Source organism: Microplitis mediator, chromosome 1, assembly GCF_029852145.1.
Source record: "Microplitis mediator isolate UGA2020A chromosome 1, iyMicMedi2.1, whole genome shotgun sequence".
NCBI lineage: Eukaryota > Metazoa > Arthropoda > Insecta > Hymenoptera > Braconidae > Microplitis > Microplitis mediator.
In genome coordinates, this window is record NC_079969.1 from 8,070,404 (window position 1) to 8,095,431 (window position 25,028).

The 25,028-nt window shown below is 31.0% G+C and overlaps 3 protein-coding genes across 3 annotated transcripts; all 3 read left to right on the plus strand.

The window, feature by feature from the left end:
* The first annotated feature begins 1,201 nt into the window (after window positions 1–1,201).
* On the plus strand, window positions 1,202–4,999 carry LOC130666200 (uncharacterized). The gene is made up of 3 exons (XM_057467012.1): window positions 1,202–1,814; window positions 1,888–2,386; window positions 2,467–4,999. Exons 1-3 carry the CDS (start codon window positions 1,701–1,703, stop codon window positions 3,822–3,824), a joined length of 1,971 nt encoding a protein of 656 aa, XP_057322995.1. The 5' UTR covers window positions 1,202–1,700; the 3' UTR covers window positions 3,825–4,999.
* Window positions 5,000–10,738: 5,739 nt separating this feature from the next.
* On the plus strand, window positions 10,739–14,494 carry LOC130664505 (putative ankyrin repeat protein RF_0381). Its single transcript, XM_057464451.1, has 3 exons — window positions 10,739–10,870; window positions 10,933–11,351; window positions 11,415–14,494. Exon 3 carries the CDS (start codon window positions 11,421–11,423, stop codon window positions 14,223–14,225), a length of 2,805 nt encoding a protein of 934 aa, XP_057320434.1. The 5' UTR covers window positions 10,739–10,870; window positions 10,933–11,351; window positions 11,415–11,420; the 3' UTR covers window positions 14,226–14,494.
* A 352-nt stretch (window positions 14,495–14,846) lies between these two features.
* Window positions 14,847–23,643, plus strand: LOC130664514 (cytoplasmic dynein 2 intermediate chain 2-like). Its single transcript, XM_057464463.1, has 9 exons — window positions 14,847–15,248; window positions 15,844–15,928; window positions 17,006–17,224; window positions 17,308–17,542; window positions 18,549–18,750; window positions 18,952–19,151; window positions 19,907–20,049; window positions 20,124–20,314; window positions 23,508–23,643. Exons 1-9 carry the CDS (start codon window positions 15,190–15,192, stop codon window positions 23,581–23,583), a joined length of 1,410 nt encoding a protein of 469 aa, XP_057320446.1. The 5' UTR covers window positions 14,847–15,189; the 3' UTR covers window positions 23,584–23,643.
* Window positions 23,644–25,028: the final 1,385 nt, after the last annotated feature.

Here is a 25,028-nt window from a genome sequence, read left to right on the forward strand (position 1 = left end):
CAAATCATCAAGAATCGTCAATTGATGATTAGAGGATTAAAAACGATTAAATTTTTAATCGTTTTAAATCGTTTTTAATCTTCGTGCAGGACCAGAAATTGCTATATATTATTATACGATTAAAGATGATTCATGAAGATTTGAAATTTTAATCGTTAATAATCGTTTTTAATCGTAAAATGATGAATCATCTTTTGACGATATGAGACGATTGAATGTGAAACACCACGACGATTATAACGATTGTAGACGATTAATGATGATTAAATTTTTAATCGTGTTTAATCTCCACAAATCATTTTGTTTAATCAGGGATATTATAACCTATAATTGTATGTAATTACATACACTTTTATATGATTACATACAATCATATATACATTATTATTATATATACATTAAAAAAAAAACCATTATATATATTTTTGTAAAATTACATTTTTCGAATAATTCAGAAATTCGAATTATTCGATTCTAAATTCGAATTAAACATATTAATTAAATTCGAGCCTGATTCGCACATCCCTAATGAATATATACAATTAGATATGAATTACATATAAATATATGTAATTTCGTATAATTTTTTTTATCCAGGAATCGTATAATGAAATGCATTACTCAACGTGACGTAATAATTTAATATTTATTTTATAAAAATTGCTGTTCTATTAATCAATACTAAGAATGAATTAATAATAAAAGTAATCATATAGAAATTTTGTAGGTAATCATATCGTAATAATTAGCATTTTGTGATTTTTACGCTGCATTTAGCAACAAATAGTTAATGTAATGCATTTATTGATGTGCACTAGTATTTCTTAACAAAATAGATGAAATAATATAATTTTTTCGAGATTGGTTTTTTCCGTGTGCGTTCGCGATAGAAATGCATTCTTGGAATGACCGCCACCGATGAAATAATCTAATGATTCATATGCATCTCATTTATGATATTCTTATAGATATGTACTTCTGTTGACAATATATTTATAGACATTGAATAATTAAATAATTTTCTGGTTAGAAAAAGTTAGGTCATGTGACCGAATTAGTACTCAAATTAAATTTTGACCTCTTCTGACAGTGAGTATTTTTGAATCTTTGGCTTCGTTTATTCTAAAAGTAATAATTTATGATATTTGTGAGTGTCTATAACATTGATAACTGTTTGCTTGAATAAAGATATTTACAAAACTAATTTTTTTTCTTGATGAAATTTACTTAATTCAAACCCTTCCTGAAGGTCTTGTTCATTTACAGAGATAGAGACTTTAATTTGTTAAATTAAGGATTAGAATAGTAAATATTGATTTATAGTGTTTACTATTTGCGGTTGCTCTGGTAATGAAATCAAATAACTGAAAGAGAAAGGGTGTGGATCCGAAACGGTTGTTGTGCAATTTTCCGACAGTTCCTGGCGAATGATATTCTAGAAAAATAATCACATGCAAGCTTTTCGATTTTCGATTAAAAATGACCTATATATGACGTGGCTTTTTTCACCGGGGCGAATAATTACAGGTGCTATGATCAGTTGCGATTCTCGCAGCAAAACATTAACATATACCCGGCAGCTTTAATTATTACGGATATTAGAATTCAAACAGTATTCATCGATAATTTATTTTTAAAATTATTCATTTTTTTAATAAAATAAAAAATAAGAAAACTCAATTTTTTACGATCTAATAATTATGTGGATTGCAAAAATTATTTTATTATTATTGATTTTCAATACCTGCGGCGGTAATCTATTGTCACAACGTATACTGTCTCAACATCGAACTTCTGATGTACAGAATCAAGTGGTAAGTATATTTTTTTTATTAGCTTTAAGAATATATGAATAAAAATTAAAGAAGTATAATTATATTCCAACAGGTGGAATTGATGAAATTATGTTTTTCTGATAAATTAAATCCAGTAATTATAACTCAAAACTTGAATGATATAATTAATCAAAAATCATGGGATCCTTTGAGTTCAAACGCTATAATGATTAATGACGATTTTGATCCGAAAATAATTCAAGCATTTTATCCTGCTTACCCTACATACGTCTTATCAACTGAATCACCGGAAAAACTTCGGAAAATTTTGAACAAACTAAAAGATTTACCTGTCTGGAATATAATTTCTTCTTTTTTTATTATTGAATCAGATGCTGCAGAAAACAATTGCCAAGATTCATCTAAAATGCTCCAAGTACTTTGGGAAGATGATTTGATTAACTCATTCTATGTGTGCCAGAAGAATAGTGAAGTATTTTTGTACACTTACAATCCTTACACCAACCGAGCACCTGAGCCCTGGAGAAGAGTCAGAAATGCCGATAATTCTGACAAATACTGGACACTGTTTAGACAGTCGCTATCTATTGGTAATTTAATAAACACAATCAATAATTATCTTTTTTATTCAATCGAAATTAACGTCTGTGTTAACATATTTATTGTGCAGATGAAGGAATTTGTAGCAGTCTTCAATTTGATAAGACGAAATCCCTCGATGGATATCCAGTCAAAGCAGTGGCCTATCCTAATCGCAACCCATCGCTGAGCCAGCAGAAAAATAAGACACAACCATTGGAAAGCATAAAAGATAATGTTTCAAATATAAGTTATTTATTTTTTGATAGTTTATTCGAAGCGATAAATGCCACACCGATAATCAATTTTGACGAGGCCGGTGATTTAGTTAATAATACAGCCGTAGGATGTTTGCAAGCATTGATTAACGGTACACACGATATCGCGTTAAATTTACGTAAAATAGATGAAGATTTTTACGAGGATATTGACGCTATTAAATTATATTATCAACAAGGTTTCATCTTATCTACGAGAAATTATCCAATGCGTTTAAAAAATACTTCATTAGGTGACTTAATATACATAAGTAATGAAGTTATTGTTGCTTTAGTACTAGTACTCTCAGCTACATTTATCATTACGGTGTTTAGTATAGATAGTGTCGGTTATCGAAACTATGTACGAGGTTTTCGGGATATTTTAAAATTGATATTGGGTTTCGGAATTGAGGCACCATTAGAGAGGGCATCAGCGCGTTTGATATTCTTAATTGTTACTTTAGCCATGTATTCGATAATTCCAGAATTACAGAGCCAAATATCCACTATTTTGTGTATTTCGTTCGAAAAGTCTTATATAGAAAATTTCAACGATACCCGTCAAATAAAAAATGCACTTAAAGTCATCTATTATCCTAAAGTTTTATCAAAAGATATGGAAAATTATATATCATCGCTAAATAAAAGTAAAAAATACAATAAATCTTGGTTCCGTGAAATGACAGACAGCAACAAATATTGCGATTATTATCTTAGAGCTGATAGTTATCATGTTTGCGTTGATACTGTTGAGAATCAAGTGGAAGCTTTGAATAGAGGATATAACAATATGCGTGTTGTCCAAAAAACTGTTTATGATAAGTATTATTCGTACTGGACGCGACGGAATTGGGCGCTTAAAAATAGAATCGATGACGTCGCTCTAAGATTGCGGGAATCTGGTATCATAAACTATTGGGATAAACGGGTATTGTATGACAAACTCAATAAACGCAAAACAATCGTAAAACCTTGGAGACTAGAGTATAATCAATTGAATTCTAAATCCTTCGTTCTACTTTATTGGTTGGCTTATTACCTATTGATGGGTTCTCTAATTGTTTTTATTCTGGAAATAATAGTTTATAAGTGTCAACACGAATATCGAAGAATGTTGAGACGGTGGGAAAGTACTCAACTCATTAGGAAGCCTCCTGAAGTCGATATAGAAATTCAAGAAATTGAATAATCATTTATTACTAAACTGTAAAAAGAGCGGTGTTAAACATGGACTCATTTTAACTTCGCCCAGTGTTAAAATAAAATTACACCGGTGTAGGAGGAGTAATTCACCGGTGTTAAATCGGGGTAACCGGTGCAAAAGCGGAGTAAAATCGGTGTAAAAGCGGGGTAACCGGTCTAAAAACGGAATAATATCGGTGTAAAAGCGGGGTGACCGGTGTAAAAGCTGAGTAATGACGGTGTTAAAGCAGGAGAAACTGCGTCTGCTCGGAGTATTAACTTTAAAGATTATAAAACACAAAAAATGTCAGTTCTTTATGAAAATTAATTAAAAATATCATTTATCAACAAGTATAGTAATCGAGTAAGTACAAATATTTACAAATAAAATATTTTAACACCGGTAAAGAATATCTACACCAGCGGCAGCGTTATTTTAACACTGGTCTAGAATATTTACACCGGCAGCGGCGTTATTTTAACACCGGAGATTTTTTTTTAACACTGGTACAGATTATTTACACCGGCGGCGGCGTTATTTTCACACTGCTTTCGGTGTTGAAATTTAACACCGCCGATTTTAACACCTACACTGCTTGGACTTACCCCGGTGATTTTTTACAGTGTAGTATCATTATTATCATTTTTTCTGCGTTGATTTTAAAAGTTACCAATCAAACAGATTAATCAGCGTTTTTGAAATGGAACCAATGTTGAAAATCTTGAAGACGGCTGTCCTTCTGGGCCAATCCCGAAAGTTTCAGCTGTTTTCGAGCTCAGAGAGCTCGAAAACGTTATTATCGGTAAATTTTGGAGAAAAAACCGTCACACCGAACACAATACATTCCGCTACGACAAAGTAATTTTTGTCCGACGATGTCTTTGGATTAAAGTGACCATTTTGCACGTGCTTTGCGGCAATCGAAAGAGTTTATTGACTTGGACTTGACCAATCTTAGAAACAAATTGGTAGGTCACTTTCAGTGTTATTAATTAATTGTGTGCATTTCATTCTACGTCTTAGACGCGATGAACATTTATCACATTAAAGACGCAATTTAGGATGGCTAAAGCTACAGAGTCGCAGATTATACATCTTTGCGTGTAAGCCCTATCGGATCCGAATTACGGTAAATACAGTGATTTACCGTAATTTACGGTGCCTAGCAGAATTACCGTAAATTACGCTAATTTACCGTAAATTACGGTAATCTACGGCAAATTACGGTAAATTGCCGTAAATTGCGGTAATCTACGGCAAATTACGGTAAATTGCCGTAATTTACGGTAATTCTTCTAGGCGCCGTAAAATTACGGCAATTTACCGTAATTTGCCGTAGATTACCGTAATTTACGGTAAATTAGCGTAATTTACGGTAATTCGGCTAGGCACCGTAAATTACGGTAAATTACGGTAAATCACTGTATTTACCGTGATTCGGATCCGCTAGGGAGTTTTGTATGGTGTTGTGTCTTGGGAGACCGAGTCTATTCAATTATCAACCGAAACTTGGATCTAATGAAGTTTCACGTATAAATCCATTGCGAATGGATACACTTCAGGTTCTTTTTGCACATTCAACCTGCTATCAAAAGTCATTTATTGTAGTAGGTTGTACTTTCTGGAACTCAGAACATCAGAATCGTTAGATTTATTTCGTCAAAGAAGTTTTAACTTTTTAATCCATTTAGAAGAATGTAATGAACTATAAATTATTCATTGTAATATGTATTGCTAGGGGGTATCTATTTTTTACAACAAAATAGACAACATAACCGCGTTTCCCCTACATGCTGCCGGAAGTTACTTGCCGACCAGAACCAAGCAGTGATGTCCTGGTACTTATATGTTGTACGGGCGCCACTTAGTTTTGAAAAGCGATAAAAACTAAGAAAATCTTATAGACTAGCTAGTGATAGAGAGAGGCTCAACCAGGAGTTCATAGGTGTGGGTTTTCCGCGACGACTTATTATTATAAACAATATATAATAAAGAAATAGAAATATATTGAAAGAAAATTAATTACACGGAGAAAAATGCCTCTGAAAATTAAATAGTAATTACAACCATGACTAAAAATTTGCTATCTCAAATTAAAAATTACAACCCATAAAAAAAATTACTATGATTTATAGAAAATTAATTTTTGATTTCAATTATTACTATTGAGATCGTAATTTTCATTTATCATAATAATTACAATCCTTCGTAAAGATAATTACTTAGAAAAGTAAGAAATCTCTCATGACTTTGATAATTTTTATTTTAAAACTGTAATTTTTACTTAATTTGAATCTAAAAATGATTTTGTCCCGCTAAATAAAAATTACAATTATGTAAACAAAAATATAATTTTTAAATTTATGTTAATTATCATTAGATATTGAAAAATTTTATCTAAAATTAAAAATTACAATTATGCATAAAAAATTACTATCATTTGTAGAAAATTCAAGTTAATTGTTAAAATTACCTTAAAGCTTTGTTACATTTTCACTTGGAAAAAATCAATATTTACTTATTCAAATAAAAATAGTTCAATCTTACAAGAAGTAGAAATGATTATTAGATTTAATAAAGATTAGTATATTAGTCAGAATTTTTGTTCCGTAGATGATGAATATTAAAACATTTTATTAAAAGTATTGTGAAGTTAAAATATTAACATTTGCTACAGTAATACTGAATATTAAACTACACTTAAAAAAAATTATTATCAAGCCCAAACAAATTTTTTTATTCATAATAAAATTTATTAGATACAGTGGAGTCTCTCTAACGTTGACTGAGACGAATCCAAAATTTCAGGAATTCAAATTCTAGAAGTACCCCTTCTTTTTACTAGAAGGCGTGGCTTGAAAAAAGTGTGAGTCAGTCGAAACGACCCACGAGTTTTTAAATTTTAAAGGTTAAGTTTTTCCAAAATTAATATGTCAATTTTATTGTTGTTCAACTTCTTAAATAGAAAATCAATTTTTCCAGTGAAACTCATTTTTTACTAAGTAATAAGTTTTTTTTTTAATGATTTTCGCAATATTAAAGCATATTTAACTTAAATGTTTATTTACGTATACGAATTTAGGGTTAGAATACTCAGTTTACGCGCAACGCCTATACGCAGAACCGCACTTTACTTTTGCGCATGTACAGTTGAGTGACAAAGTGGGAGAATACTTCCCCTGCAGTCGGAGAAGAAATAAAGGGAAGTCAAAGTTACAGAACGAAAAAGTTATAGAAACTCTACTGTATCGAAAGGGGTGTAAACCTCGCGATAGGTAACTTTCAATAAATAAAGACCTACACATAAACCATTTATGTTCATGATGACTATAACTTTTGAAATTAATCATCGTTTGCTTGTGGATGATTTTATTGATTGTTTGTAAATTTCCATTTAAATGACTGTTTAATAAAAAAATAAAATAATAAAATAATGCGACTGATTATTAATTTATTTCATTTATGTTCATTAATTGGAAAACTTTTTTTATAGTTTTAAAGTCTCCATCATCTGTATCTTTTCTTAAGCGTCTGCAATCATCTGTCTCAGGGAAGACTAATACAAGACACTTCCATAAGATTAGATTAGATTTTATAAGGCTCCGGGTGTTTACCCATTCGACCGTTTTATGCTCTTGGTTTGCTTGTATGTAGTCTGCGTTTAGTGAGACGTGTTTACGTCCAGTAGATTCCATGTTCCATCTGCTACTGCAGTCTCCATAATGTTGGTGATTTTCGTCGTTGGATTTTCCAGAAGAGAAATGACGTCTGTTGATAGAGGGTCATAAGCTTGCGTAGTATTTTAACTATCGTTTTTCGTTGCAGTTGGTAATCTGGACATAAGAAGACATGGTTCAGGTCTTGAGTGGGTGAGCTGCATGGATAAGTCGGAGATTCTGTAAGGTTCTTTCTATCCCTGATTAAAAGAAACGATTCAAACCAATTTAATTTTACTACTATATAGATGTACATTCATCATTGAGTGGATCGTTTTGTTTAATGAGGAATGAAAACTGTAATTGAGGTTATAGTGGTGTAGGCGCATTCTGATAAAAGTGGTTGTGATTTCGATTTCTCTTGCCCTAGTGGAAATATTGATCAATTCTGGAGCAAATCTTGAGCAAGTCAAGGAGAATACAGCGAAATATTATATCTATATATACTGTAATTTCAAGATCTTGACTAAGATAGCTACTACCCTATCCAAAAATTCCCATAGAATCCATTCAAATGCGACAAAAACCGCATAGAACCCTATTGACTGTATTGGTTTCTATGCGGTTTTTGTCGCATTTGAGTGGATTTCATGGGAATTTTTGAATAGGGTAGGGCGGAAGACTGTACTTGGAAGCCTTGAACTAAGTCTTTTTGGATTCTTTCCATAAGATATTTCAAGTATTTTGTAATACTTGGCCAAGATACTTGCATGAGACGCATTAAGCCAGACACTACCGCTACTTCTAAGATTCCCTAATAACAATTTCAACTGCAAATTGTCATCAACTTGAAAATTAAACTTACCTCAAAACTTACGATCGGTATTGGACATCAAAATACCAGCAAAGGGTGTAGAGCGACCCTGGCTATCCGGGTTAACAATAAATTGATTTTTTTTTTTTTTTTTTTTTTTTTTTCGGTATATATATATATGTATATGTCGAATTACCAGTTGAGGTATTAAGGAGACTCGGGTCTACGTTGTTATCTTTGCCACTCATCTTATTCATTAAACAAATTAACGAACACACACAGGTAATTACTACTCACAAATATCGTATACACTAAACAATAAGATTACAAGCAATAATATCAGTACCGGACAACTACACAATGTCAAAGTATCCAAGAAAATATTAAAGATTACAAAAATATAAAATATTACACAATATTAAATACACAAATTATTACAAGCGATTAGTTTACTAGAAAATAACAACTCTTGACAATATTCTAGTTACTGTTGTGAAATGTGCGTGGCGGTAAAGTTAAAATCGAAACGAATACACGATCGGTCGGATAGCAATGTCGTCCGTTCCTTTGCTCAATTAGAACTCACTCTCTGTACCCAATATTCTTGAGTCCCCGAATCGACCAAAAACTATATCTCAGGTAATTTTTACAAACTCATACAATTACTTCCATATGTTTGAAAACTCATTATACCGAAAATATTGCTATCTCTCGATCGTGTCTACGTTGGATGCCCAGACGGGCTCCTTCGACTTAAGTATACCGTCATAAACGTAAATATGAAAACTAACAAAATCTTAAGCGGATTAAATTGTAAAATATTTTTACTAAGTTTTTATTGTCTAAAAACGAACTCAATGTAGTTGGGACTTTCCAAAGTCTCAGGAAAAACCCAAGTATTATTTTATCTCCGACATATATGTATATATATATGTATATATTAAGGCCTTGGGCATTCCCAATCTAGCCAATCGAGTCGAATTCATATACGAATCAAATTCACATCTCAACCAAACCAAATTCAATTTTTAAACCAGATCAAATTCATGGATCGGCGACGGAATGACCCTCAGGGCCGGAATACCTCACACTCTTTGTGTGAAAAATTCTTTCGGCAACCACTGGGATTCGAACCTACGTCTGGCCAGTGATCAAGTTCAAGAGGCCTAGGTCTTACGCCTTAGACCGCTTTTTTTTTTTTTTTTATAAAGAAGTTTATTTGCGATTAGGGAAATACAAATTTTTTAATATATTACAGGCAGCAAAATTAACTTAAAAACTAGCCATACATGTTTTTATTAAAAAGAATTAATAATATATTTTGGCCACTTCGTCTCCTTGATTGGTGCAGCTTAGGGCCAATACTGATTTCTTGTGAGGTTTATAATTATGTGCTTCTTTGAGTTTTATTTATTTTAATTGTTATAGTCAAACACACCTTGTTTAGTTTTATTTTTAAATAAATAAGTGGAAAAGACGATCCCTTTAAAAAAAACCACTTTAACTTACTAGTTTCATTTTTTTTTTTCCTTCGCCTTAGACCGCTCGGCCATAGTCACCGGTTCAACAAAAATGTTGGCCCATCGGTCATGGAGAAGTACCGTAAATTCGAGAGATCCTGCATAAAAGCCTGCTTAGGTAGATACAGATCAGCTGAGTCTAATTACATCAAGCGACTTAGCAACAAAGAAATATACGACTAAGCCGACATTACCAGGTTCGATTGCTTCTGCCTCACTCTCACAAGGAACTACTTTAGTACAATGTACGAAATTGGTAATGACACCATCCACAAACTGAAGGTGGAGAACACTGAACAAGTGAGAAGGATGGCCAAAAGCAATTATAGTCCACCAGAGCTATTTACCAACCTTGACCGTATGGGCTGCATCCAAAATGAGTATAATGTGCCTATCGTATATCACATAAGAAGACACTGTACAAGAAAAGCCATATTTACTGACATGGACCATCTACCACCAGAGTCCATAGTATACTCGACCGCACTCCCGACCAGAGATCACGATAGCCTGAACAGGCTAAATGAAAAATACTGGTGGCTTCAGGGTGAAGCTAAACATCTAGACGAATTACGAAGGAGAGCAAGGTTCAAAAAGCAGCAAAACCAACAACAACAAAGAGTACAACCGCTCTTAAACAGCCGGACATCACATAGGCAGTAAAATATTCTGCACCCGCAGAATTTTGTAAATAATGTATATTATATATGTATTTAGTGTAAATAATTATACCCCTCATCTACCCATACCTAATACCCCTTCCTGATTCCATCCCCACCCCTTCACTCAGCCCTCAGGAGGCAAATTAACGTTGCAATGGTTTTTTATATTTTAAAAATTTTAAAATTTTTCCATAGCATTAAACATTTAAATTATATCTTTAAAATTAATATTTATTAGACTAGAGAAAATTAAGAATTTAAAGAGAATATTTATTTTCAATTACTGTTTATTGATAAGAACATCATTGGTGCCAAATCAAAATTAAAATATAAATTAGTGTATAAGTTTTTAATTAAGGATATTATTACTTATTGATGTATAAGAGAAAATATTGAAAAAGTAAAATCCTTTTTAAAACCAAAAAACCAAAAAACGGTTCAATAAATTGATATTTGTTACAGACCATACACCGCCATCTTGTGCTCAATTTCCACATTCTCTTGTCATTTGGTATCGATTCAATGATAAAAGTTGCGTTTCACTCAGGCTACGATCTATCTTCAGGGCACTAAGAGCCCGACCCCTTTTGATAATTCCTGCTGAGTTCTCCAGCATTCTCTAGATGGAGTAACGGCCTTCTTCAATGTTTTGTTATCAGCTTACCAAATACTGCCAAATACCAGCAGCCTTATCTCTCAGTAACAAGTGTAATAACATAAATATAATATAAATAAATTTTCTAAAACAGTGACAGTAATTAGACATGATGGAGTAGGCATAAATATAATAAGCAAATAACATTTCAAAATATCAGGATTTATACCAAATAATTTAAATAAATATTTACAATTATAATAACAATATTAAATCAACAAATTATGTAAGCATCCAAACAATTAGCTAAAAAAATTACTATTATAGTAATAAGAATATCTTTTTACAGATAAAAATGTCTGATACCCGTAATTTCATAGCTGCCATAAATGAAGTTAATATTGATAAACTTAAATCATTGATAACTTCCACATCGACCTCGCTTTCAACATGGCCAGATAGTTTTGCGATTCTATACCAAGCGGTAAAGCTTAACCACAAGGATATAATAGACTACTTGCTGCACAACAACGCTCACGTTAACAAAGTAAACAGCTATTGGTCCCAATTGATAACCAACAAGAGTACGCCTTTGCATGCCGCTGTCAAAAACAAGAACGCTAGTGTCGTCCAGCAGTTATTAGACAAAGGAGCCAATCCGAATGCTCAGGATGTTTTGGGTAAGACGCCATTACGTTACGCAATCGAGTCTAATGATATCAAAATGGTGGATCTTTTGATTCCTTATTCGGACATTAATTTAGCGGACAATTATGATCAAACTCCGGTTTATATTGCTGTTAAAAAGGGTTATCTTGATTTAGCGAAACATCTTTTGGCTCATCAAGCAACTGCTAATTCTATTAGTAATTATAGGTGTGAAAAACATCATACTCCTTTGCATGCGGCGGTCAATAATGGACAGGCTGATTTAGTAAATTTGTTGATTGCCCATAAAGCAAATATTGAAGCACGTAATGCTAACAATATGACATCATTGCATGTAGCTATTGATAAAAACAGTCTAGAAATAGCGGAATGTTTGTTAGCAGCTGGGGCAGATGTTAATGCAGTTTGCAGATTAAATTGCCGTGAAAACTGTTCAGCGCTCTGTCTGGCCGCGATGAATGGCAATGATGACATGGTTCAGTTGTTGTTAGCTCATGGCGCAGATATAAACGCTAAGAAATCAAGTAGCATTGTTCCGCTTCATGCTGCAGTGCGCAAAGAACATTTGGCGACTGTTGAATGCCTTCTGGCTCTTGGGGCAGATATTCATAAGCGAGGGGTTGATAGATGCACGGTCTTACACACGGCGACTTGTAACAAAAACATTGAAATTGCTGATCTTTTAATTAGCAAAGGCGCTTCTGTTAATGGACGCGATTCCAATGGTGTGACTCCTCTGCATATGGCAGTTCTGGAGAATAACTTGGGATTGGTTGAATTTCTGCTGGATCACGATGCAGACATCAATGCAATGGGTAATTTGTTTTTTAAAGACTGTACTCCGTTGCATTTGGCTGTTACTTATTGCGCCAAGGACATGGTCCAGTTACTGGTGTCTAGAGGCGCTAGGATTGATGGTCCAAGTGCCAGAACATCTGGTCCAACCACTAGAGTTGATGGTCCCAGTTATAAAACTGATGGAACAGGTCCCAGGATTGATAGTTCCGGTCCCAGGACACCTCCAGCTACCAAAACATCTGGCCCAAGTTCTAAGGCTGATGGTCCCGGTTCCAAGACACCTCCCAGTAGTAAAACAGGTCCGGGAACCAAAACGCCTCTACGTATGGCCATTGATGGTAATCATTTATCAATAGTCCAGTGCCTTGTTGAGCATGGAACCATCGATGAACGTACAACAGCAATTCATCTTGCTGTTGAATGTGACAACAATGAAGTCGTAAAACTTCTTCTTAAAGCCGGTGTTTACATCAACACTAAAGACGCAACCGGTCGTACTCCCTGCCATTTAGCAGCAGCCAATGGCTATCAAGGTGTACTGCAAACAATTCTTGAATTTGGTGGTGATGTCAATGCACGTGATGTTGCTGGACGTACTCCACTGCATTACGCCGTACAACGGTCCCAACTTCCCGTTATCTTAATGCTCCTAAAATACGGAGCCAATATAAACTGCCTGGACAATGATAAACAAAGTCCGCTTTTAACTGCCTTCAATTCCAGCGCTTCTAGAGCACTATTTGGTGATACTTCAATCGAAGACTTGGATTTGATGCTACTCCTTGCTCAGCAACCTAAAGAGCCATTGCTTAAGGTGTTACATCTTCTGATAAAGCATATAGTGATGCTAAAAATGGCCCAATTGTATGTTTGCAAAGAGAATCTTAATTCAGTGCCGCGTAAATTCGAAGAAGTATTTGCTGACGAATGCAAAATTGAAGTAGATAAAATGAAAAGAGAACGAGTATGTAAGAATATCACTTGCTGGGATTTATTACGGATTACTGATAACTACTGTGCTAAGTTAGCAAACAAAATTGATTTATTGGGATTACTTAATTCAGGCGAATATAAAACTAAGTTTCCTATTTACTATCCCATGGTAATGAACCAAATTCTTAGAGCAATTGAAAGGAATAAATTATTGAAACGCACTGAAGATTTATGTGAATTTTTAGTTGATAGTTTTAATATGCCTTATCATTGCATTGAATTAATTGTCAGGCATTTGGGTACCGATGATTTGCGAATGCATATCAACACTGCGGAGTTAAGGGCTGAAGATTATCGGCATTGGGAAGAAATGGCTGAAGAATTTCAAGACCGACGAAGAAGACAAGACAATATTATTTTGTTTGGAGTTCCTGAAACGGGAACGGGAATTGACGCACGAGGGAACAATGACGAGGAATTGGTTGGACGAATACTCCATGGGTTGAAGCAAGTGGTACCTGATGCAAAATGCTCTAGGATTGGAGAGTTTGGAACTGGAGTTCCAAGGCCGCTGAGGGTTATCGTTGGTGAAGATAAAGTCGATGCTCTATTGTTGGAACACAGCAGACTCAGAAGATTGATGATGCTGCCGACTGTCTTGCAGGGGATCGTTATCACCAGAGATTTGACGGTGATGCAGAGAGAACAGGGAAGAGTTAAAAGGGAGAGCAAGAGAAAAACTGCACGAAGATCTAGGTGACAGGGTTCGGATTTGATGTTTGAATTAAAATTTTTTGAAATTAGTCCTTAGAATAAAATTTTTTTTTTTTATTTTTAAATCTCGTTATTGGAAGTCATCAATTTTAGGGAGTTTCCGATCCTCGATTTTGTTTTAAAAACTGTTTTTATTATTTTTTTTATTTTTTGGACTAATTTTTTTTTTTTTTTTTAATTTTATCAAAATATTTTTTTTATAATTTAAAAAAATATCAAGATTTGTTTATTTTTTAAAAATTATTTATTATTTATTACAGTATGGAAGTAATATTTATAAGTAATTATTGTTCATATTTATCAAAAATAATATATATATACATAAAACTTTACATATGTATAAAATTTAATTATATATATATGATAATTAATAATATCATGGAATTTTAAATAAAATCGCTTTTTCAATTTAAATAAAATTTGAATTTTTTTTTTTCGTTCCTGTCAAAAACTCGGATTTCTCTAATTCATAATGTTTTTTTCTGAGAATATGTAGACATAGTTGTCTCAACAAAAGAGTGTAAATACTTCGAGTATTATCGGTTTTTTACCTCCACTCTAAAAAAATCGGGTTCTGTAAATTAAATGGGCAAGCGCGTGCGCTTTTCTTATTTTTGGGAGAGGAGAAAAAAACCCGAAGTAAACTGTTGTTGAGACAATTATAGACATGATATATAATTTTTCTGTCATATTGTATATATTTTTATTGATATTTTAATTGTATAGCCGTAAAAAAATAAGAATTTCACTTGAACGATAGATTTCATATTTTTTTTATTTTGAAACTTGAATTTTTTTAAATATCGCTCAAGTCATGTCATAAAATTTTATAAGGTTATGTATGATATAAATAAGTATACAAATTTGTAAGTACTAAATGTACTAGTATACAAAAAAAACAAGTTGACAACAATAGAAATAAATATAAGAATTGAAAAATTTAAATAAAAATGTTTAATAATAAATCAAATGATCCGGAATTTTTTTCATCAACAGTCACTACAGAAACGTAAGTAAATATATATTAGTGTCAGCTATTTTAGTAAATTTGAAATTTCATTCGTTCTAAAAAAATATGTTAAGATTTTTTATCAAATGTCAGAAAAAGTTTAAGTATTTTGTAGTTTGTTGCCGAACAAAATCGTAAAAATGATGATTTTGTAGAAAACTAAACTACAAATCAAGTGAAATTTTTTTTTCTATAGTTATTAGAAAGTATGAACATCATTTTTACGCATCGATATTTTTAAATCAATGCATTATATGCTTAAATTTTCAATCATTTTGGGGGCAGGTCAAACTTATTGGATATCAAGCAGCACAAAAAAATTGACTTCTTGTTAAATTCAAGTTAACGATTGGTTTTGACGAAATGGTAACAAATAGCAGCTTTAATTTTAACAAGAAGTTAACAATTTTTATGTGCCGCGGAGAATTAAATTCAAGTTTTCCAGGAATTTTTCTGCTCTTATTATACACATATTTTTTAGGCCGGCGACAATGAAATTCTTAGATCACCAAAGTAACGGACACTATTATAAATATTTGATTTTATAAATTTTTATTTATGTTCTATATATTCATTATTACTATTATTTTTACAGTGAAAAATCAAGTAATTCATTACAAACAGATGATTTAATTTATAAAAATAAAAATATACAATCTACTGTGCAACATAGTGTTGAGGTAAATATGTAATTAATATTTATTACTTTATATACGTATACATATGTATATATTAGGGTGTATCAAAAAAATCGACTAATTTTTTTTTCCTTCATTATATCGAAAATATTGTTGGAAATGACGAAAAAAAAAATACTGTGAAAGTTTGAGCTCTTAATATTAATATTAACAGCTGTCGCATCGCAATTTTCTATTTCCCGTTTAAATAACATGGGAAAATTTATTTTTTAAGCTTTGAAATTTTGTAGCTGACGGTGGGACCAATACTATTAAATGTTCAAGACATATTCTTCTGGGAAATTTGACGCTCTACAAAAAAGGTCTCTTATAAATTTTCGATATTTTTATTTCTTCAAAAGTTATTCGAAGTTGAAGTTAGATTGACGATAAATTTTTACATTTTTTAAATTTTTTGACGCAACCATCAACTTTATCGGAAAATTTTATAGGACATTTTTTGTAGAGCATTTCATATCTTATAACTTATCTCAGAGAAAATTTTCGATATTTCTCACGAGTCATAAGTTATTTGCAATTAACTGAAAATTTAATATAATTAATTTTAAGTAACAAAATTTAGATTATTTAAGAAAATTTTCAGTTAATTATAATTAGCATGTAAAAATTTACTTTTTCACTAAAAGTGTAATTACTCGTAAGCTGCTCAATATTTTTCAAATTTATACAGAGATCTTTAAAGCTGATTCCTCAAGCTTTCCAAAACCCTATGACAAGTTATAATTATCATAATTAAAACCCCAATTGAAGCTATCTAAATAGTATCGATTTTTTATTTTAAAATGAAATTGTTAATTTTCATTTTTTTTTACTAGCTTCAATTGACGATAATTTTGACTTGTTGTAGGGTTATGGAAAGCTTGAGGAAGCAGCTTTAAAGATCTCTGTATAAATTTGAAAAATATTGAGCAGCTTACGAGTAATTACACTTTTAGTGAAAAAGTCAATTTTCACACGTTAATTAGACGGGAAATTAAAATTAAAATAGCGACCTCTTAGAGTTGAGCTAGAGAGCCCATTTAATCAAACAAATACTAATGATAATAAATTTTAATTAAGACACAGACAGAAGCTGGGCAATCACCGAAAGACGTTGCCGTTGATTATGATAAATTAGCAGCATTTTTAAATAAGGTAACGCCTAAAGTACTTGAAGCACTTGATGAAATATATGACAATCATACTATTAATTCATATGAACCTATTGGTTCACGTGACAATGATTATCAATTAAAATTATTAAATAAATTTTCTACCATTGATGAATTCGACAAACAGGTAAATGATCTGAGACTAATTATCAATCATTAATTATTACAAAGTCTTCGATAGTAAGCTAATTAAAATAAATTGATGTTTAGAAAAAAATAAGCTCATTGAGTTGGAGCAAAAATGGCGGGACTCTTGCTGTGGCGTACAGTAGCAATCACACTGCGTGGTGCGATCATCAATCGCGTATTAAATTCTACAATTTAAATCGCAATGATGATAAATTGAGTGAAGCTGAGCTTAAAAATTATGAAACTAATTCATGTGTTACATGCTTGGCTTATCATCCTATTGAGCCGTCTGTTATTGCCGCTGGTTTATTTAATGGTAATTATTATTATTATCTTACTTTTGAATCTACTCAAGAAACTTTCGCCAGATTTCTTGCTCTAGAATTGTGCAAATATTACTGCAGATCGTTGCTACTTTTAGTCTAAGAGTAGGGTTGCCATCTGTCCCGGTTTATCTTAAATTTTAAAAGTAAGAAGAATTTTAACTTCTTTATTGTCTTCATTCAATTTATATTCAGTAAGAATTTTCATTCTATTTAAATATTGCTCTGATGGTGGAGGCAATACATCTCCTTCTTCTTCAACTTCATCAGCCCAACTGGACTTAACGTCATACACTACTGGCATTTCTGTTGATATAATTTATTATTATTAATTCATTATTTATAATCAAAATATTTTTTTAAATTTTAATTATGGGATTTTCTGGACATCTGGTTTTTTAAGAGTCCGGGGTAATCCGGGCAGGTCTTTTTTGTCCGGGTTTTTTAACGTCCAACTTTTAGAAAGTAAATAATAAAAAACTATTTAGCAGATTAATTTTTTTTTAACAGTAGACAGAAAAAAGTAAAAAATTAAAACCCAGTAAAATTGCTGCCATACTTTTAACTAAATATAATTTTAATATTTATGATTGTTTGAAATATTATTATTATTTATAAAGCAAAGACGATTTTTTAAACAAAAAATTAATAGTGTTGCTAAATATCTGCAAGATTAATAAAATAAATTTAATTAAAAAATTTTGATCAATAAAAAAATAATTATTAGATAAAAGTTTCTCATAATTGTTTAAAATTAATTTACTTTAATAAAAACAAAAATATGTAGTCTGTTTTAATAAAAAAACAAAAAATGTTGTTCGTTAAAAAAAAAAAAACCTGCCCCAAGTTTGTTAATTTTATTAAAATAATTAAAATTTTCAGTTATCCGGTTTTTTTTTTTAATATCCGGGTTTTTGATCTCTCATGTCCGGAGTTCAAAAAAATTGATCAGTTTTTAAACAAATTTAATTATAATTAAAAAAACATTTAATTTAATAGGTGATGTATTACTATGGAATATTGCCGATAATTTATCACAGCCATTACAAATTATCGTACACAACGAGGTCGTAACATCATTAATGTGGCGACGTACAACAATAACTACAGATTCATCATTACTGATAACAACAAGCTCCGATGGTTATATTTATATAAATAAATTAATTGACAATTTTACTGATTCAAAACTTATAAACCGGTACTAATTTTTTTGTAAAACTTAATTTTATATCCTCAATTCAATTATATAATTGGACGTAGATAAGCACTAACGTACGTAAGAAATCATTTGGTACAAAAATATCGAAAATTGATTTTTCGTGGGTCGACACGTTATTGTTCACTTACGTCCAATTATTAAATTGAATCATTTAATAAATAAATTTATTAATTATAACAGATTCAAAATAATAAAAGAACATAATCCAGTTGAAAATAGTCGACCACCAAGTGCCAGTGGACGGTATGAACGGACCATAGAACCAGGACTATCAATAACATGTCTAGATATATCATATAAAAACAATGATATATTTATTATCGGTACTTTATGCGGTGGTTTATATAAATGCAGTTTTAATGCGACAACTCCAGTCCAAGGTGCGTTACTGCGTTAATTATTTGAATCGTTTATTTGAGAAACCCCATAAGTCAAGAAAACAAAATTTTTCAGGAAACACAAAAAACATTTTTTTGGAAAAACTTGACATTTAAATAATAAATAAATAATTGAATACAATAATGTTAGCGTCTCTGAAAAAGATTTCAACAAGAAAAATTTAATTTTTTAACTGAAACTTCTTAAAAAAATTATTTAAAGTTGATTGACTTATGGGGTTTTCAACCAAACGGAAAAAAAAGTTATAAAATCATTGTTTTTTTAATTGTTTCCACTCAAATCATTTATTATACTGATAAAATGAAATATTAAATATGTATTTGAACTCTGAAACTCAGAAATTACAAAAAATTATAATTAATTTCAATATTTTAATTAGTCATATAACAGTCAACAATAAAACAACATTTGAAATTAATTTCCCAAAAAGCGCGAATTTTAAATTAAAAAAAAAAAAATTATTCCTGTAAAACTAAAACTGCATATGTTTATTTGAGTCATTGACTTATGGGGTTTCTTAATTAAATGAGATTGCTGTCACCCCGTTAATTTTTTTTTAAACGCTGATTTGATGCATATCTTGATTGATTTCTATGGAGGGATATCCAAAGAACCCAAAAATGCAAAAAACTCAATTTCATGAAAAACATGACTTATAAGGTTTCTCAAATAAACGATTCATTTATAACAATTATTTATTTTAAATTACTAACAGCAATTATTGTTTTTTTTTCAGGAGACGAGTCATTGATTGATCCAGTTGTCGATGAATACGAACGCTGCAATGGTTCTATTGTTGATTTAAAATGTCTGAGTGTACAGGATACTTTAATAACTTGTAATAGTAACAAAGAAATACGTATTTATAATATTACTGAGGTGATAATTAATTACTTTATTTTACATAATTAATTATTTATTATTTATATTAATGTACAAGTTTATTATTTTAGATGTCGATAATAAGGATCATTAGTATGGAACATACTGTAACAGGATTGAATTTTATAAATAATATTGTAGTAACATATGGCGCTGATGAGATGATCAACTTTTTTAATGTCAATTCTGGACAAATTTGTTCAGATTTAAAAATAAAATGTCAGAATCATTTAATTAGTTCCCTAGATATTTCATTGAAAAGGTAATTTTTCTATTTTTTATTATTACTCAAGTAACACGTATTTAAGCAAGTGCTTTTGAATAAGAGCTCTGTGCAAGGCCCATAGTTACTAGTGTCTCTTTCTACGTATGTGCCTTGCGCAAGATTGTGTAGCAAGGAACTGACTTAAAAATTGTGCATGATTTGCTCAGGGTATCGTAGGCAAGAATATTTAAGATATTTCTAACATGGTGCAGCCAAAAGTTTCCGACGCATTTCTTGCCCAAGAAACTTGCAGCAGATACTTGCGCATGGCTTGCTCAAGATCTGCTCAAGACGCACGATACTCCCTATACTATTCCTTCCCCGACCAGTTTTAACTTGAGCAGATCTTGAGCAAGCCATGCGCGAGGTAGATTCAACATACTTTTGGCGCCGATTTTCCCCTTGAATTGAACAATAACTTCACCAAAATTCTTGTGTAAGGCTAGCATAAGACTTGTAATTCAAATCCGACTCAAATATCTGGAGCAAGACCCATAGGTGAATGGTGACGCTCGCAATTATCGAACTTGAGAACAGGCTTGTACAAGCCTTGAAAAAAACTGCTATATGGGTAGACACAACAATTTTTGCTAAATTTACTCCTTTTAAAGTTATTCAAGGTTATTGAAGTCGTTTCCGTAGTGGGAATTTTTCGGACTTTTCTCTGAAAAACTCTGAAGAAGTCTTTAGAATTTTGAAAAAGTCTTTAGAACTTTAGAACTGAGTTTTGCAGAGAAAATTCCGAAAAATTTCCACCAGGGTTTGACTTAACTTCAACCTTGAATAATTTTCGAAGAAGTGAATTTAGCAATAATTTTAAGTAATTAATTACACCTCAGTAGCATTTTTCAGGAAGTTTTATACAAATCTTGAAAAAATGGGCGTGTTTGGCCAAACTTAATCCTGAGTAAACTTAGTTCGCCAAACACGCCCATTTAGTATACTAAATGGGCGTGTTTAGCCAAACTCAGTTTACTCAGAATTTAGTTTGGCCAAACACGCCCAATATGTTGTATTCCTTGGCTCAGATATTTGCGTAAGACCCATTAGTTCAGACTTGCTGAAGAATTGCTTAAGCTATCTGCAGATGACTGCCTTTACTTTGTTACTTCCTGACCCGTGGGCAATCGGCGTTTTGATCCGCGGACAAAATATTGAATTTTTTGGGGAATTCCTTCATTTTTTATGTACCTGAAGGTCAGAACGTTTTTCGCGAAACGAAAATGAAAAGTTAAAAATCTACTGGATCTAGATTTCTGAAATGTTTTGCACGTCAGCCGAAAATTGCAGCCTACCCCATTTACTTCTTAAGTAAAATTAAATAAGTTTTTTTCATTTTCGTTGCACGAAAAACGTTCCGATCTTCAGGTACATCAATTCTTTTAACATTCTTAACTTATACCAGTCATTTCAGTTACAAAAATTTTCGAAAAAGTATTGGTCGAATTTTTTTTGAATAAATAGTAGAGTACTATTTCAAGTACATGAGTTTATATATTTAATAATTCCATACAAATCGACTATTAATTTTCTAAAATTATACGGAAAATTTTGTTCAAGACGAAAAAAAACTGAAAGTTTATCCAAGGATATTTTGTCGTGGATCAAAAGCCATAGAACCGATCCGTGTATTCAGCATTAGTATAGTAAATTCAGAGCTAATCACTTGATGTTCGAATTACTTTTATCAACCGATAAAATTAATAATTTTTAGCGTTTTTAATTTTAATGAAGACCCCTGGGTCTGCTATAGAAACTGAATTTAAGTCTCGGGCAATGCTAAAAAAATGGTTTACGCCCGATGTCTTAAGGAATTCCGAAGTAATTCTAACTTTACATTGTTGTAGTAACTATTTTGATTAAGAATTGCTGCAGACTGTTTCTGTTAAATCTTTAAAAAGAATCTTAAGTAAGACTTGATGAAATCTACAGAAAGTATACTTACGAAGTATTGTTGGAATCTTCCGTAAGAGGCTGAGGATTCTTGCCAAGTATTTTACTTAACTTTCAAATGACACATGGTTGTAAAATGTCGTATGTGTCATAGGTGACATTTTGACCCTTGCGTGAAAAAATAACCAAGTATTCAAAATACAAAATTTTCTTTTAAATTTAATTAAATTCTGTAACATATTTTATACTTTTACAAAAAAGTCTCAATCTTAATTAAATTTTATGTTCCAGGGTAGTCACAAAGAAATGATTTCAAAATTCCCTGATATTTCCCGGTTTTCCAATAAAGTTTTTCACATTTTTCCCTGATTAAGAAATTTTATTCGTATCATTTAGATATTCAAAGTTTTTATTATATTTTCATTTTTAATAATTAAATTTTATAATTAAATCATGCGAGAAACCAGAAAAAAAGGGCAATAAAATAAATTAATATTGCCTACTTTTGATTATTCGATGTTAAAAATGTATAAGTTAAAATTTTTAATAAGAAATTTTATGATTTAAATAAATTTAAAATACACTAGTTACAAAAATTAAGGGATATTAAAAAAATTTCAAATTTTTTAGTAATTTTCAACAGTTTGTAACTCGAAGGAAAATGGTCGTACAATAAAAACAAAAAGTCAAACTGTAGCTTCAAGTGTCTAGTTTTCTGATCTGGTCTTAAAATTTTTTTATTATGCACGGTTCCGGAGCAATCAAAAATCAATTATAATTATCGAAAAAAATTTATTGAAGCTCGAAGACCGTTTTTAAGACGAGCTAAAATTTGGTAAATTTCTTTTTCGATAGTTTTCTTAGGATTACTCCGGAACCGCACATAATAAAAAAATATAAAGACCAGATCAGAAAACTAGACACGCGAAGCTACAGTTTGCTTTTTTTGTTTTTGTCGTATGACCATTTTCCTTCGAGTTACAATCTGTTGAAAATCACTTTAAAATTTGAAATTTTTTTAATATCCCTTAATTTTTATAACTAGTGTATAATTTAAAATTTTTGAAATTTTGAACTGTTACAATTTAATTCCCGGATACGTTTTGAAATTCCCTGACATTTCCATGATATTTCCCGGTTGCATTAAATTCCCTGATAATTACCGATATTCCCGGTTCGTGGCCACCCTGTGTTCATTAGAAAATAAAAAATTGAAAAATCGTCTAGGGTCAAAATGCCAAGGGTTAAAACAATGCTACTAATGTAAATAACTTATATTTATATATTTTTGTTGCAGAAATACTATTGCTATTGGTGATGTACTTGGTAATTTAGAAGTATGGAAAATTCCACCTCAAACAACAATTAACTGATATTATTTGTGATTGTAATTTTATTAACAGTTTTTTTGCACATTTTTAATAAATAATTTTATAAAAATAAATCTTCAATTTACATATTATTCTTTGGCGTTTTCTTTGGCTCCCAAATTGACTCCTGGTTAAACGCTAAAACAAAAATAAAAACAGACGTTACTTAAATTTGTGATTGAGTAAATTTCAAACAATTTATTATATTCTATTTCTGAATATATATACATATATTTTAACTCAAAAACCTTGTAAATTATCTATAGATCATCGACCTTGGAAATTTAAGTATTCTCACAATAAGTCCTTGGAATTTTTTTTATGTTTTGAAACAAGACGTCACTATCTGAAAGATAAATTTCTTCATCATTTGAAAAAATAAAATATTACATTTATTTCAGTATTACCTTCACATATATATGAGGTCAAAGACCCATTACTTTTTTTTTTTTTTAAATAAATTATCAGTCTTTCAAGTAGGACAGAACAAAATCGTCCTAATATATATAGATTAGGGTGTGCCATTTTGAGGCGACTTTTTTTTTTCAACAAATAAACAGGCTGAAAACTTGAGGGAAGGTGAGAAAAGAAACCTGTTAAAAGTGGAGCTCTTAATATTAATATTTAGAGGTGCCTATTTCTAATTTTCCATTTCCCATTGAAATAACATGGGAAAAAAATTTTTTTATTTTTTTATTTTTCTAGCTCAGCATTCGCACCTCATATAAATAAGTCCATAGAATATTCTTGTAGAGAATTTAACGCTCTACAAAAAAGGTCTCTTATCATTTTTTGATAAATCCATCCATTCGAAAGCTATTGGAGCTGGAAGTCAAATCTATAATAAATTTTCAGATCTTTTTACTTTTCCAGCAAAACTATCAAACTTATCAAAAAATGTCATAGGATCTTTTTTATAGACAATTTTATTCCCTACAAATTATTCTCAATGAAGTTTTTTGAAATTCCGCATTGTTTTCTAGTTATTTTCATTTTAATGTTAACTTCTCAGAATAGATTAGAAGAATATTATTTTTACGAGCTTGGAATTAAAATATTGAGCTTCGCTTTTAACAGGCTTCTTTTCTCACCTTCCCTCAAGTTTTCAGCCTGTTTTTTTGTAAAAAAAAAAAGTCACCTCAAAATGGCACACCCTAATATAGTTATATATTATATGGTTTAAAAATGAGATCAATGACTTAAAAAAAAAAAGTGATTAAAATTTGGAATAAACAAAATAATCTTATTATTTAATATATATGATAATTGATAACAAATATAAAAACAAAAATATACAGACGACCTCAAATAAATTTAAAGATGTACTTGACTGAGATGACCTAACTCTCGAGGTCACACCGGTCATTGGCCGGGTCATAACCGCCAGCTTGAATAAAATTCCCAAAAAAAAAAGTAACTAAATGTTAAAAATAATTCATATCTGTCAT

Coding starts and splice junctions, on each gene's coding strand:
- LOC130664514 (XM_057464463.1), top strand. CDS start 15,190: ATGTTTAATAATAAATCAAATGATCCGGAATTTTTTTCATCAACAGTC. Junction 15,929..17,005: donor CTGTGCAACATAGTGTTGAG/GTAAATATGTAA, acceptor ATTTTAATTAAG/ACACAGACAGAAGCTGGGCA. Junction 20,315..23,507: donor CTAGATATTTCATTGAAAAG/GTAATTTTTCTA, acceptor TTTTTGTTGCAG/AAATACTATTGCTATTGGTG.
- LOC130664505 (XM_057464451.1), top strand. CDS start 11,421: ATGTCTGATACCCGTAATTTCATAGCTGCCATAAATGAAGTTAATATT.
- LOC130666200 (XM_057467012.1), top strand. CDS start 1,701: ATGTGGATTGCAAAAATTATTTTATTATTATTGATTTTCAATACCTGC. Junction 1,815..1,887: donor CTGATGTACAGAATCAAGTG/GTAAGTATATTT, acceptor ATATTCCAACAG/GTGGAATTGATGAAATTATG. Junction 2,387..2,466: donor TAGACAGTCGCTATCTATTG/GTAATTTAATAA, acceptor TTTATTGTGCAG/ATGAAGGAATTTGTAGCAGT.